General features: G+C 42.9%; 1 protein-coding gene across 5 annotated transcripts in view; it reads right to left on the bottom strand.

Annotated features, from left to right (window-relative positions):
• Positions 1-1,844: 1,844 nt before the first annotated feature.
• The window catches only part of DHCR7 (7-dehydrocholesterol reductase), a 32,557-nt gene continuing 22,146 nt past the window's right edge, over positions 1,845-12,255 (bottom strand). For 3 of the 5 annotated variants that reach the window (XM_087742870.1, XM_087742881.1, XM_087742874.1), the window contains exons 4-10: positions 8,241-8,344; positions 7,123-7,345; positions 6,305-6,395; positions 5,431-5,644; positions 4,763-4,967; positions 3,701-3,832; positions 1,845-3,086 (exon numbers count right to left, since the gene is read on the bottom strand). In XM_087742870.1, coding sequence (XP_087598996.1) covers positions 2,622-3,086; positions 3,701-3,832; positions 4,763-4,967; positions 5,431-5,644; positions 6,305-6,395; positions 7,123-7,345; positions 8,241-8,344 — 1,434 coding nt within the window. In that variant the 3' untranslated portion in view covers positions 1,845-2,621. Of the gene's footprint in view, positions 3,087-3,700; positions 3,833-4,762; positions 4,968-5,430; positions 5,645-6,304; positions 6,396-7,122; positions 7,346-8,240; positions 8,345-11,313; positions 11,395-12,084; positions 12,192-12,255 lie in introns of those variants that run through there. The other 2 variants (XM_087742895.1, XM_087742887.1) reach the window with 2 other exon arrangements.

Genomic DNA, 12,255 nt, shown 5'->3' with positions numbered 1-12,255 from the left:
GGCAATTTATTCCACTAATCATTGAGGATTTATCAGTGAAAAGAAGGGAGCATACTGTGCCGTGCAAGGCTACCGTGATTTAGAGTCCAGATTATGTTGCAATATTTAAATGGCCTTGGCATTAACAGCAAGCTGTCAGTGCAATGTCCAAGGCTAGATAAGAAAAGGATGCAAGTTTGGGGCCTTAGGGAAGCTGAGAAAAGAAACTAGCCAATTACGCCAGCTAAGTCGGGGCAGCCTAAAGCAACGCAGTGCCAGCAACTGACGGGGTCCAACGGTCCTAAAAGCCCACACCTCCGTTTTCCCTTCCCCTGAACGGAGTTCTCTCAAATCAACCATGTTATAAGCATTGCCCCTTGGTGAGCTGTTAAGGTGTTGGGCTATATATTTTCAGTAACAGCAATCGGCACTGATTCTTCCCTCTCTGCCTTTCAGTATTTGCATTAAAGGTCCTCTTCGTTCACAGGAGTGCAAAGTTGAAATGTCCTACCGCAGCAATGCGGCCATTGCCAGTGGGCGTGCCATTGTTACGGCCATCATTCCTCCTCCCAAGGCGCCATTTTGAATTGGCTACTGCATCTAAACAAATTTACAGATACAAACATGTTTAAAAGCATCATTAACGGAGACAGCCCACTTCCTACAAACAGCTGTTTCCAGACACAGAGCTGCAGCGTTTTGTACTGGGTGCTTTTTTTTCTGCTTTTTACTTCCAATGGACAAGAAAATGGCGTTGCCCCCTGCAAACTGGAAGTTCAAATGAAATCAGGAGCTGTAGGAAGGTGAGCTGCAATGACCTTTGATGTCCAGGATTTATACGAACTCTTATTCCACTGTATTAATTATCCAAAATGGTAACAATCCTTAAAGCAACACGCAAGCCTTAGGATACCTACCTGTGTGATAAAGATCAGTGCAGAACTGCGTCACGCAGGCAGAAAGCTTCAACTGTGACCTTCAGTATAGCTGAAACTATGAATACTGCTATGAAGTTTAGTACCGCCAATTGCATCATCAATTCCGTGTGCTTAAATATATAGATTTTAAGCAATATCTGGCAATATAAAGACATTATGAAGTTTGTAACCAGCCATTTGGTTACCAGGCATGCTACAGAGAGCTTTTTATTCCATGGGAATGCTTTGGGATTTGAGAACGGAAATTGTCAGATATGGCTACTCCCAGCCCCGTGAAAACACTGTTAACACCACTGTACCAAAATTGTTATCTGCAAAATGGTGATAAAAGAGTTACGAGGTCTGCAGACAGTGCTGGTGCTACAATTAGAAGAACTTTCTCTGAGAAGGCATCTCTATACATGCTTGTACGTCCAGTTCTGAAACAAAGCCAAACTACAAGACACATTTGTTTTCTAGCTTTGGAGAGAACCTTTTTCTCCTGCCAAAACCATCCTTATGGCAACAAAACCAAAATGCACACTTACCACCACACCTCGTTCAAATCTGCCCTGAAGATCAGTGCATTTGGCAGCTCCTACAAGAAACCAATTTACACAGTTATCTACTTACTGCAAAAAACTAACTGTATATTTCTCTGTAAAAATAAAAAAAAATGTTGAGTCTTTTAGCTTGAACATAACTACCAAGCTCATTACAAGATGCATGGTTAATACTACGATCCCTCTTTCTTATTTGCTTCTCCTTTATGTGTTCTTTAACTCGCTCTTGGAATTGCACTCTTTGAAGAGCTTCTTTTGAATCCGGTAACTTTGAAAGATAACTATGTAACAAGAAAAGAAATAGCTGAAGGGAAAGTTAGCAGTATTTTTTACTTGTCTTGGAATGAAGCATTTATTTCTTAAATTTTTACAAATAAGTTTTCATACAAATGACAGAGAATGAAGTTTTCTATCCACACTAAAGAAATCAATGTATGCTCAGTATCTTCACAAAGCAAGTTTGGTTTCAGTATCAAAATAATATCCAGTTCAGGCACCATAGTCTCAGGTGCTGTCAACTAATGTAACTTTTGAGCTATATCAATTTATACCAGCTTTCACAAATATTTGTATTAGATTATAAAAATCTTCCCACACACCAGTTTTGGGTCAGGTTCCCCAGTTCAGTATTTCCCCAAGTAACCTCTTGAAAAGCAACAAACAATAAAACCTCTTTTGGGGAGTTACTGACTGTAAGTTATGACTGTCACAAGCAACCGTGTCATACAATTTCCTTCATGAAGAGATCACACAATTATTTTCCTCGTCTCCTAAATCACTGGAAACTGGTGCCAGAATCCTGCTACTCTGAAGGGTAACGCTTCCTCCCGTCTTTGGGGGATTTCAGGAGTCTCAATACATGCAACTTTTCTTCAATTCAAAGTTAATTTTAAGGGTGTGTGTGTGTGGAGGGTGTGGAAGTTCCACGTAAGAGAGTCTTCTACTAAAAAACCAGGCTGTTTCAGTGCCTCATTTCATTTACTTTAAATACAGTCTGCATACATGTTCCTTCAGTACAGCAAGGATTATCGTCCAGCCACCTTTTCTCCTTCAGAACCGTATGAGTGTCCTTCACAAAGGGTTTTTGTTAGTTTATGTGGATAAACTCTCTTCACCTCCAAAAAAAGTTTCTTTTTTCTTTCCCCTGGATTCTGTGTTAGCCTTAGAATATTCCTGGTATGAGCCGGTAAGGCACTGCAGCAGTGTAGCGCTTCCAGTCCTTCCCGTATTTGCTGAAGCAACGGTGTTCATCCCTAATGCAACGGTGGGTTAGCAGAATAGTCATGTAAACAATGTAGAAGTAAGGCAAGATGTGTTCAAACCCGCAAGTCAGGCAATAGGCCAGGGAGCCCATCAAATCTCCTGTGTAGTTAAAATGGCGTGCCCACCCCCAGAATCCCGAGGTCATCAGTTTGCTGTAGTACTTGGTCCCATCCACAGACATGTAGGAGCACTCAATATACTCGGGTTTCTTCCCCCATATCTTGCAGTTGCCATTTGTACGACGGAAGAGGTCCTTCTGGTGGTTGGTCATTCTGAAGATGTAATAGCCGATCAAGCCCAACATCAAGATCCCTGTGGCATTAGCTGTGCACAGCTGGACAGGGTGGTAAACCAAATACAAGCCCTGGGGAGCAAAAAAGAAGAGACAATCAGTGATTTACTTTAAATATATGCTCAGAGTGCCAGACCAATTCCTTGACCTACAGTGACCCAGAACAGATGAGCAGAAAGAATAGGAAAATCCACCCTACCAGTAAAACCATGGAAAAATTTCAGAAAACTCTGCGTCCTACATTTTCTTTCTCTCTCTCTCTCTCCCCCCCAAAATTGCATTTCTTAGGTGGAACAAGAAGAGAGAAGTTGCAAGCATGCAGACAAACAAGGATAGAAGGGAAAAAAAACCCAACAAAAACCAAACCCAAACAAACCATCACCCACCAAAACACCCTCAACCTGCAGGAGTACAAAAAGGGACGGAAAGGAACTAGAACAATATACAGACACAAGAGACAGTGACAGAAAAGGGCACAAAAGAGAGGGAGGAGAAGAAAAGATGTCAATTCCACGCAGGGACAGTAAGCCTTCGAACGAGTGAATTGTTACAAAGGATGTTGTAGTGGTTACTCAGTATTCAAACTGTCTAGAAACCATTTAAGATACAAATCAAACTGCTGGGGAAAATGTTTCTGGGAAGTTTCTTTCCTTTTAGCCCAAACATGTATTGTACCACATTTTTACCTGCAATGTATAGAGGTAAGGCAACCAAACACAGTCTCCCCAGCCCAAATACCATCCAAAATGATCATGGCATATATCAATGGTTTTCAAATACCAGGCTTCATTCCAGAAGAAGTCCAAAACATAAATACCCTGAAACGGAATAGTTTCACGTTAATAACAGAGCACTGCCACCAGGTATTCTGTTTAACAGCAGCAGCCTAATATTTCTGTGCTGTCCTGTGACAAGATCTCAAAACTGACTTGTGTTTTTATTTTAACACCTGAAAAACAGGGTATTAAGAGGAACATATCACACAAATACACTGCATCTATTTAGATAAAGCAATAAGTAACGCAAAGCAATATTAACCAAGATAACTAAGGAAAGTGTGCTACTGTAAGGACATACACTTAGGAAGCATACTCACATTTGACCACCCCTACCTCTTCAGCTTAAAGAGTCTTATGCTTATAGAGAAGGGGAACGGAGCTTCTATTGAGTGGGCTCCCATTTACACATATCAATAAATAAATCCAAACCATTATCTGTACTTATTATTTTGGGGTCTTTTCAGTGGAAAGCACAGCACCTGACTGGCTGTTTTCAGGTGTGGAGACATCTGTAGTTCTGCACGTCTCTCACACACACAAAAAAGAGTTAGGTGCAGTGCTGCCCTCAGAAAAAACCCTGCCCAATCTTGCTCTAGCTAAAGCCACAGAATTTGTCCTTGTTCTCTTTGGATTCAAGATCAGGCTGTGCCTGTTTCCAGAACATAGGCTCAGAAGAGTATCTCTTAATTTAAGTTTACACTGAAATCTTCTGGTGCAGACAGGACCATGCCACCAGTAGCACTCTGAATGAATACAGCAAAGTATTCACAGTGGCGCTTTGAATGAATACAAGTGTCCAAAGAAATTAATACAAGTGTCCAAAGAAGCAAGTCCCAGTGCATCGTCACTGAATGAAGTTGTTTGGGCCAGGAAAAATCGTGTAAGTTCAATTTCAGTGCAAGGACTTTTTTCTAATTTAATACTACTGTATTTCCAAATTGCTTTCTTATTTTCCTCCTCCGAATTTACCTGAAGGACGTTGACAAGGATCATGGAGTTGGTTACTTGACCATACAGCTCCTGTTGTTTAGCAGCATAGGAAAGGTTAATTAGAGTCCAGGCTACAATACCAGGGCGCCCATTGAAGAACAGCTTGAAATCAAACCACTTTCCTATTCGCGGGTTAAATTCAATCCCCATCATGTAGTCATAAAAGAAGTTGCCAGTGAATTTGCTAGAAAGCATAAAAAATGAGAAACGTCCGCAGTTATAAGCAAATACAGATAATTACTATTCTGACTACACATTTTGGATTCACCTGATGTAATGATACTAAAAAAACCATAAAACCATATAAAGTTGTGCAAGGTAACACAAATTGATCCAACTAATGATTACATTAGTAGAGATAAATTTTAGCTTCAGAGGTACCCTAGTTTATTCTTGGTAACGCTTTTGAACAGTCTAACTATAACCTTACATCCACCCTATTTGTGACAAGTGTCTGTGACACGGAGGCTGCCAGTCACACGGCATCTAGCATGAAAGAAAGGATGGTGCTAATGAAGCAAAGAACCCCAGTCGTACATTGGCCTAGCTACTCGTGCCAGTAAAATATATTGTCACTATTATTCTGTGCAGCATTCAATTTATAAGTCTGATTACCTAGTATTCTCTCATTATTAAAAACCACGTACCAGTCTTTGGCATTGGTCGGGAAAAAGTAGCTTTTAATCATTGCAAATGTGGAAACTGCATATCCCAGGACATTGGCACACCACAGGAGAGGAATCCAGTTGTCAAAAATGATGGTGGGTGAGAACCAGTGGAAGTAATAGGCATTTGCAAACCAAAGCGCATGGGTAATGATCCAAGCCTGAAGTCCATTGATTTCATACTTATTCACTACACCTAAAACATGAAGAAAGAAATTGAATGTTACTGACATTGCATTAGTACAGCTTTTTATTAATATGGACACGCATACAATATACAGAAGCTCAATCAAGTGCTCGTGAAATGACCTCACTCTCCTCACCCTCCCAATTAAATATCTTGTGGCACTTTTCTGACAGTTTCGTTAGACTGTGCTGTAACCATCAGGCTTTGTTAGGCTGAGTTTTTCTCTTCACTCTCGCTTCACATAACAGTGAATTTGGAGTCTCCCCTAAAACTGAGCAAGGTAACAAGTTACACCTAGTTCACATCACGCAATTTGTTCAAGTCTCATGGGTTAACTTAGCTTCAGCAGGTGCAACGGCACTGACAAATACTAGCGATAGTTCACTTCCGATTTTAAGTCCCAAAATTATCAATCTGTATTTTTCCGTTGTTGGTGTGGCGCTTGCCTATCAACAGTGTTACTAACAGTAAGACATAGAATTTCTATCATTTATTCTAAAAGATGATGTAGATTGCTTTTATTTTTGTTTGAAGTAAACATGAGGAAGGTGAAAGCATTTATGCCCACATTTCCTCCAGATACATACGGGTTATTCAAGACTGCAACTACAGAAATACTATTATTTTAACAGGTTCTATGGTGTGCATATACTCTAAGGAAGAACTTACCAGCAGGGGTGACAGCGCCTTCTTGTACACCTCCTACGTATCCAGGAAGAAATTTATGGCAGAAGTCAGGAATGAACACATACAAAACCACCTAGAAGACAGAGAATGTATTAGCAGCAAAAACAGACAAGACAAAGCCCCAAAAAACACTATCCCTTTCATACACATACCAAATATAATACACAGCAGTTTCAATTAAGTATTGGATAAGCAAATATGGCAAGATTTAGCTGTTGTGATTTTAGACTAGTAACACATCCAAGCTATTAAACAATTCTAAAGATGTACTTCATGTATGGCTGTCATCCTTTTTTGGTGGGGAGGCAGGAGAGCTGGTAACTAGATTCAGGTCCTTATCCTTTTATTTTGAAGTTAATCTGTGTTAGATGTAAGTTGTCTTCTAATTTGGAAAAAAATTGGAGTCGTTTGGCAAGTTTGAAGATATTTTACAAATGTAAGTTGTATTTCATACATCAATCTTTTACTGTCTGTCTATAGAAAATATCACCCCTTCTGCAGTGTTAGTTTATGATATATTTACTGTGTATTAATTTGAAACAAATGGCTATTGTTGTTATATAGTTGCTTTTTCTTAAAAAGCATGTCAAGAAATATGTCACACAAGGAATATTTGTGTATAGTCCCTACATATTTTTCAAGTGCATAAGCTTCATTTGGATTCCAAGCAGCCATGGAAAATAGAAATACCAAAGAGTAAATGCCAGTGCGACATTCCATTATCCTTCATGTAAAAGGATTAATCAAACAGCTGTTTGAAAACCCAGCCGCTACATCTAGATCATAACTCAATAATATACCTGGAAAGAGACCCAAAGGGTATAGATGCCAGCAGCCCTATAGGTCAGTGTGGGAGTCTTGTTCCAGATGTCAGACAGATGTTTATTCCCCGTGAGCAAGTCAACGAGTGGATCAATCAGAGAGCATTGGTACTGGTCACAGGACATTATGAAGTAATACACGATAAGTGGCGCAAACATGAGCAGGAAAAGGATGCTTGCCAAGGAAAACCAGTCCACCTCCCTGTAATCCAAAACAGAGCATTTGTTTTTTTTCCAGCTTTCGGTTAGAACAGTGGTTTGATTACGTCAGGCAATTTTTCCAGTGGACCTTCTAGACTAACTGGAAGGAAACCGAAAATGTTTTCAGGGCACATACATTTCTTTGGGTCAAACAGCTATAAAAAACTTAGCATGTTACATACTTAACCACAAACTGTTACAAAGATACGCTAGTTGATCAGAGCAACAGAACAGATAATAACTCCCCTCCAAAGAGCAGATTATTATTACAGCCTGCATGTTTTTGATGGCAATCATGGGTATAACTGGTAGAGTATTCAGCTGGAAGTAGTAAGAGAACCACAAGAATATTATGCAAAGCTTGGAAACACAGAAAAGACGCACTTTGGACAGCCATGAGTTGAACTTACTCTACCACACGCTGTCTGTAGTGGCAAGCCATATAAGCACGCATGGCTGTTTCCAGCTGCAATACAATACTCCACTAATACTTGCACAACTCTCTGAGAGCAGAGATATGAGTCACAAATCTTGCTACAGCAGGAGATGTCAGCTGGCAATACCACAGATGGATGCCCGTTTTCCAAATCTCAGGAAATATTTCGTTCAGCCCTTGAACACACTACAAATGTTACTGATTTTTATGATTTTCTTTCCTTTTTTGCAAGGAGGACTGTGTATTAACCCAAGCCATCTGGCAAGCTCTCTGTCTTAAAAATCTTGAAGAACTCTTCTTCGGCATCTGTAGCTACAGCTCGTTATCCATGAGCTTTCAAGAGAAGGGCAATGCAACAACCTGTTACAAATGGTGTCAAGTTTAAAAGGAATGTAGCACCTATAAAAGTATGAACCAATTAGAAATACAATGACGAATTAGGGTCATCAGCTTCTCTCACCATGCTCTTCCCCACTGGACTTGAGATGTTCGAGTATCATTTTGGGTGCTTTTGTGTTTTCTTTCTTCAGAAGGTTTTTTCTCCTGATGGGCTGCCATGATGACCTGTATGAAAGAAAATATTCATGGTATTACTCCAGCTGGTTCTCAGTAATTCTTATGGCTCTACAGAAGAGAAACACAAGTTATTAAAAACTATTATATAGCGTTCTGATTACAAGAAATTTGGGGGAGGATGGTAGGAAGGAAAAAATCCTTCCCAATTCCTCATCATCTTATATTCAACAAAACACAATCGAAACACTGATGTCAGAGTAATCTATTAAACTTCTTGCTAACTGGAAATTTCTTTTAAGATATATTGTATAATATATGGCTTATTACTTACATGTGAGACGCAAAGGGAAAAAACCTGTTTTGCCACGTTCTTATAAGCCTCTGAAAATAAAGTTCTGTAACTAATTGCCTTTCTTAATTAGAGAAATTGCTACTATTGTAACATTACCTGTACTGGACCTTGGCAAATTATGCACTTTTGCCCAGATGCCTTGCACCATATGTATTAGCTACATCAAAGAAAACAGGATGACAGATTATAATCCCATCTAAATCAGTAGGAACAGAGAATGACTTACTAGGCAACACCTAATTCTCTCTGTGGAACATGCATTACAGCTTTCTTTTGCTTTGCCCAAATACTTCTTTTGTTAAAGATCATCATCCCATAATCTGAACATTTGGTAATCCTCCCACCAAAAAAAAAAAAAAAAAAAGGTATTTTTCCTGAACTTTGTATCGTGGGAAGATATAGACTCTAAAACACACAGAGTGTTGCAGTTTGCCATTCAGGGCAGAATTTGCTAACAGTTGCTGGTTTTGTACCTTTTCAAGCTTTGATGTTTTAACTCAAACCAGAAACTAGCAGTTATTTGCACTGAAACAGACATGGTAATACAACACACTGCCAGGGCCCCGAGGACACTAACAGGCCTTACTGTCCTTGTCTGGCCCAGGGCCTCCCCCAACCTTGCCCATGGGCCAGGATACCCATTTCAGCTGATCCCAGGGCCATCAATCCCTGCCCCAGTGATGCCATAAGAGTGCTGGTCTCCAGCTCCACCAGAGCCCTGCCGCCTGGCTATGGGTCCTGCTGACCCAAGCCTGACCCACAGGCTGACATCCTGGCCCAGCCGCATCCCCACGGCCCTGCCTGGCCATCCTGGGTCTGTGTCTGACTCCGCTTGCCCTCACCAGGCCTGACCCTGACCCCCACACCTGGGCTGGTGGCCCCTGCCTGGCCTTGGCCCAGCCCTATCACCACAGGCCTGTCTGGCAATCAGGGGACCTGGCCCTGACCTATGGACTGACTTCCCGGCTTGGCCGGCCTCATCACCATGAACCTGCCTCATTATCTGCACTCTTGGTTGAACCTGGCCATAATCTCTGTGCCTGCCCTGCTCACCTGATGGCGGTACCATGGGACTGACAGGCAAGCCCCTGTCCACAGCCATGCTGTCCCCCCTGAGCTCCCAGCTCCTGGCCCCTTAGGGAGCAGCAGGCTCTCACCGCTCCCCAACACATAAAGAAAAAGGAAGACGCCTAGCTGCCAAAGTAAGGACATGTCAGACAAGATCAGCCCAGCCGCAGGGATCACACGCCACCCTCAGATTCAAAATACGTAGTATGCGACCCTGTAGAAATCTCCCCCACACAATCCATTTCAATAAAAGTTTTTATCTTCAGAAGTCATCTGAAGAGAAGTTTAATTGCTCCCCTTGCCAACTTGGTTAGGCAGAAATCCTAAGCAAAGAATGCAAGAAGATACATGGGTGGCAGGAAGCTTACGTTATTTACTATTTCAATTATCATAAGTGCTAACCACTGCCCTATCTTTCAGCAGAGACATTTTAAAATGCGGTCAGACTTCTGGCTTAGATTTGAGCCAGAAGTCTGCATCTTTCCAGGTATCAGTACTTTCATACAAGGTTTCTAAAGCAAGTAAAGAACCAGCCTCAAGAGGAGGTTATTGATCACGTACGAGAAGAAGAGGCAGGACAGGAGATTCACTGTATCAAGGTTACAGCGTGGGAGCTTACTCCAGTTATTTGCATTGGTTTCGCTTTACAAAGTAGTGCAAATTCTTACAAGGAACAGTTACAGTACTAGTCAAAATTTTGCCAAGGTAGAAAGGCTCTTATTCAGGAATCATCAGAATTGGAAATATTTAGGTCAGATGAAACCTTTGACGTCATTTTGTCCAACCCCACTTGCCCCTGCTGAGAGCAAGGACAACTTGGATCAGGCTGCTCAGCACCTTGCCCAGTTAAATTTTGAATATTTCCAAGGATTCCACATGATTTGTCAGTCCTACTGAGAAAGCAGGCCTCTTTTCTACGAGACCCAGAAAAGAAATCCTAGGTCGAAAATTTTCGTGGTGTTTAGTTTTGGTTTAGGCTTTTAAGTAACCAAACAGTCCGGCTATTTTGCAGAGCTCAGCAAACCAGATGTGAAAACTCTGCTCAGTCTGCTGAGCACTTGTAGAAAGCCTGCCTGCCACTGGCAGCACCTGGGATTCTGTGCAAGACCCACACACACGCCCAGTTTATCATTAATCCTACCAGACAGCACAGAAACAAGATAATTATCCCATTACTAAAACTGGGAACTGGCTAGATGAGAAAGGCTGGAATCCAATAGGTTGCATATGGGATCCATGCTTCCCCCCGTTTAAAGGCCAACAATTGCCACCAACTTTTGCCTTTCTACAGAGCAATTTAAGCAACAAGTGCCTGCTTAGGACTATTCCCCTAAACGGATACACCCCAGTCCGACTGACAGCTATGCTGGCAGCAACAGTCTCTCACGTTCAGAACTATTTCCACGTCACTTAACACATGCTAAACTTTCTGGATCAAGACTCCCATTGAAATCGTACTCCTATTACTGACTATTTCGATTTCTATAAATGCAAGCTTTCTGTTACCCCACTAAACACGCCCCAAATATTGCTTTCCTAAACCCTCAGTCAGCTTCCTAACAAGAGCCTGAGGCAAAATTCACAATTCAAGTATCACCTGCACAGAGAACTCCAGAGACGCACTCTTCTTCTGAGTCCAGACTTCAGGGCTAAATGATGTACTGCATTACTGCTCACGCTGCATTAAAGGAATAATCACACCAACTGCACAATTCACTTGGAAGCTCTCCCCATTTGGTGCCTGAGCCACATATCTAATGTACAGTTCATGGAGTAAAGTTCATATAAAGTCCTTTCAAGCAATAACAGGTATGTGTTTGATGCTTTTCATCAGCATGCTCTGGACTTACTGAAGAGTAACTCAACCAAGTGGAAGTGTGGCAAAAAAACGTTTTTAGATTCTGTACTACAAAAATAAGGGAGACTCCTGTTCACGAATATGCATTTTAAAGGAAAATCCCTAGCAACATGCAATATCCCCCAGAGCCCCGTGCTTTGCACGGGGAGGAGCGGAGCGGCAGGCTGCCCAGGCGGGGTTCGCAGACTCAGGCCGGCAGGGAGGGAGGGCGGGCAGCCCCTTCCCGCACGCCGGGCCCCTCAGGCGAGACCCGGCACCTCGGGTATTATCGGCAGCGGGGGCCGCAAATTAAAAACAGCCTCCGGAGTCGGGGGGCGCGGACCGAGCCGATGGCGCCGCAAACGCCCCCTCCCAGCCCCGTTCGCTCCCCTCTGCCCCCCCGCTCCTCGCCAAGGCCCAACATGGCTCTCAACGAGGTAGCAGCCACCGACCCGAGACCCCGCGCACGGGCGGGCTCGCCGGTCCGCCGGATGCTGCCCGCTACACGGAGTCAGCTCGGGGGCGACTCACCAGGGGCAGTTCGTCAGGACCGCCCGCCCGCGGCCGCCCTTCCCACAGCGGCGCTCCTCTCCCAGACAAACGACCCCGACCCCACCGCGCCCCTCAGCCGGTACCGGCGGCGGCACCGCTCTCCTCAGGGCGGCGCCTCTCCGCCCCGCCCCCTTCCCGCCGCCTGACCAA

The sequence above is a fragment of the Nipponia nippon genome, unplaced genomic scaffold (genome assembly GCF_047370975.1).
Source record: "Nipponia nippon isolate SJK-2023a ecotype South Korea unplaced genomic scaffold, ASM4737097v1 scaffold_10, whole genome shotgun sequence".
Classification (NCBI taxonomy): Eukaryota; Metazoa; Chordata; class Aves; order Pelecaniformes; family Threskiornithidae; genus Nipponia; species Nipponia nippon.
Note: the sequence above shows the minus strand (reverse complement) of the source record. Positions and strands in the feature narration are given on the sequence as shown.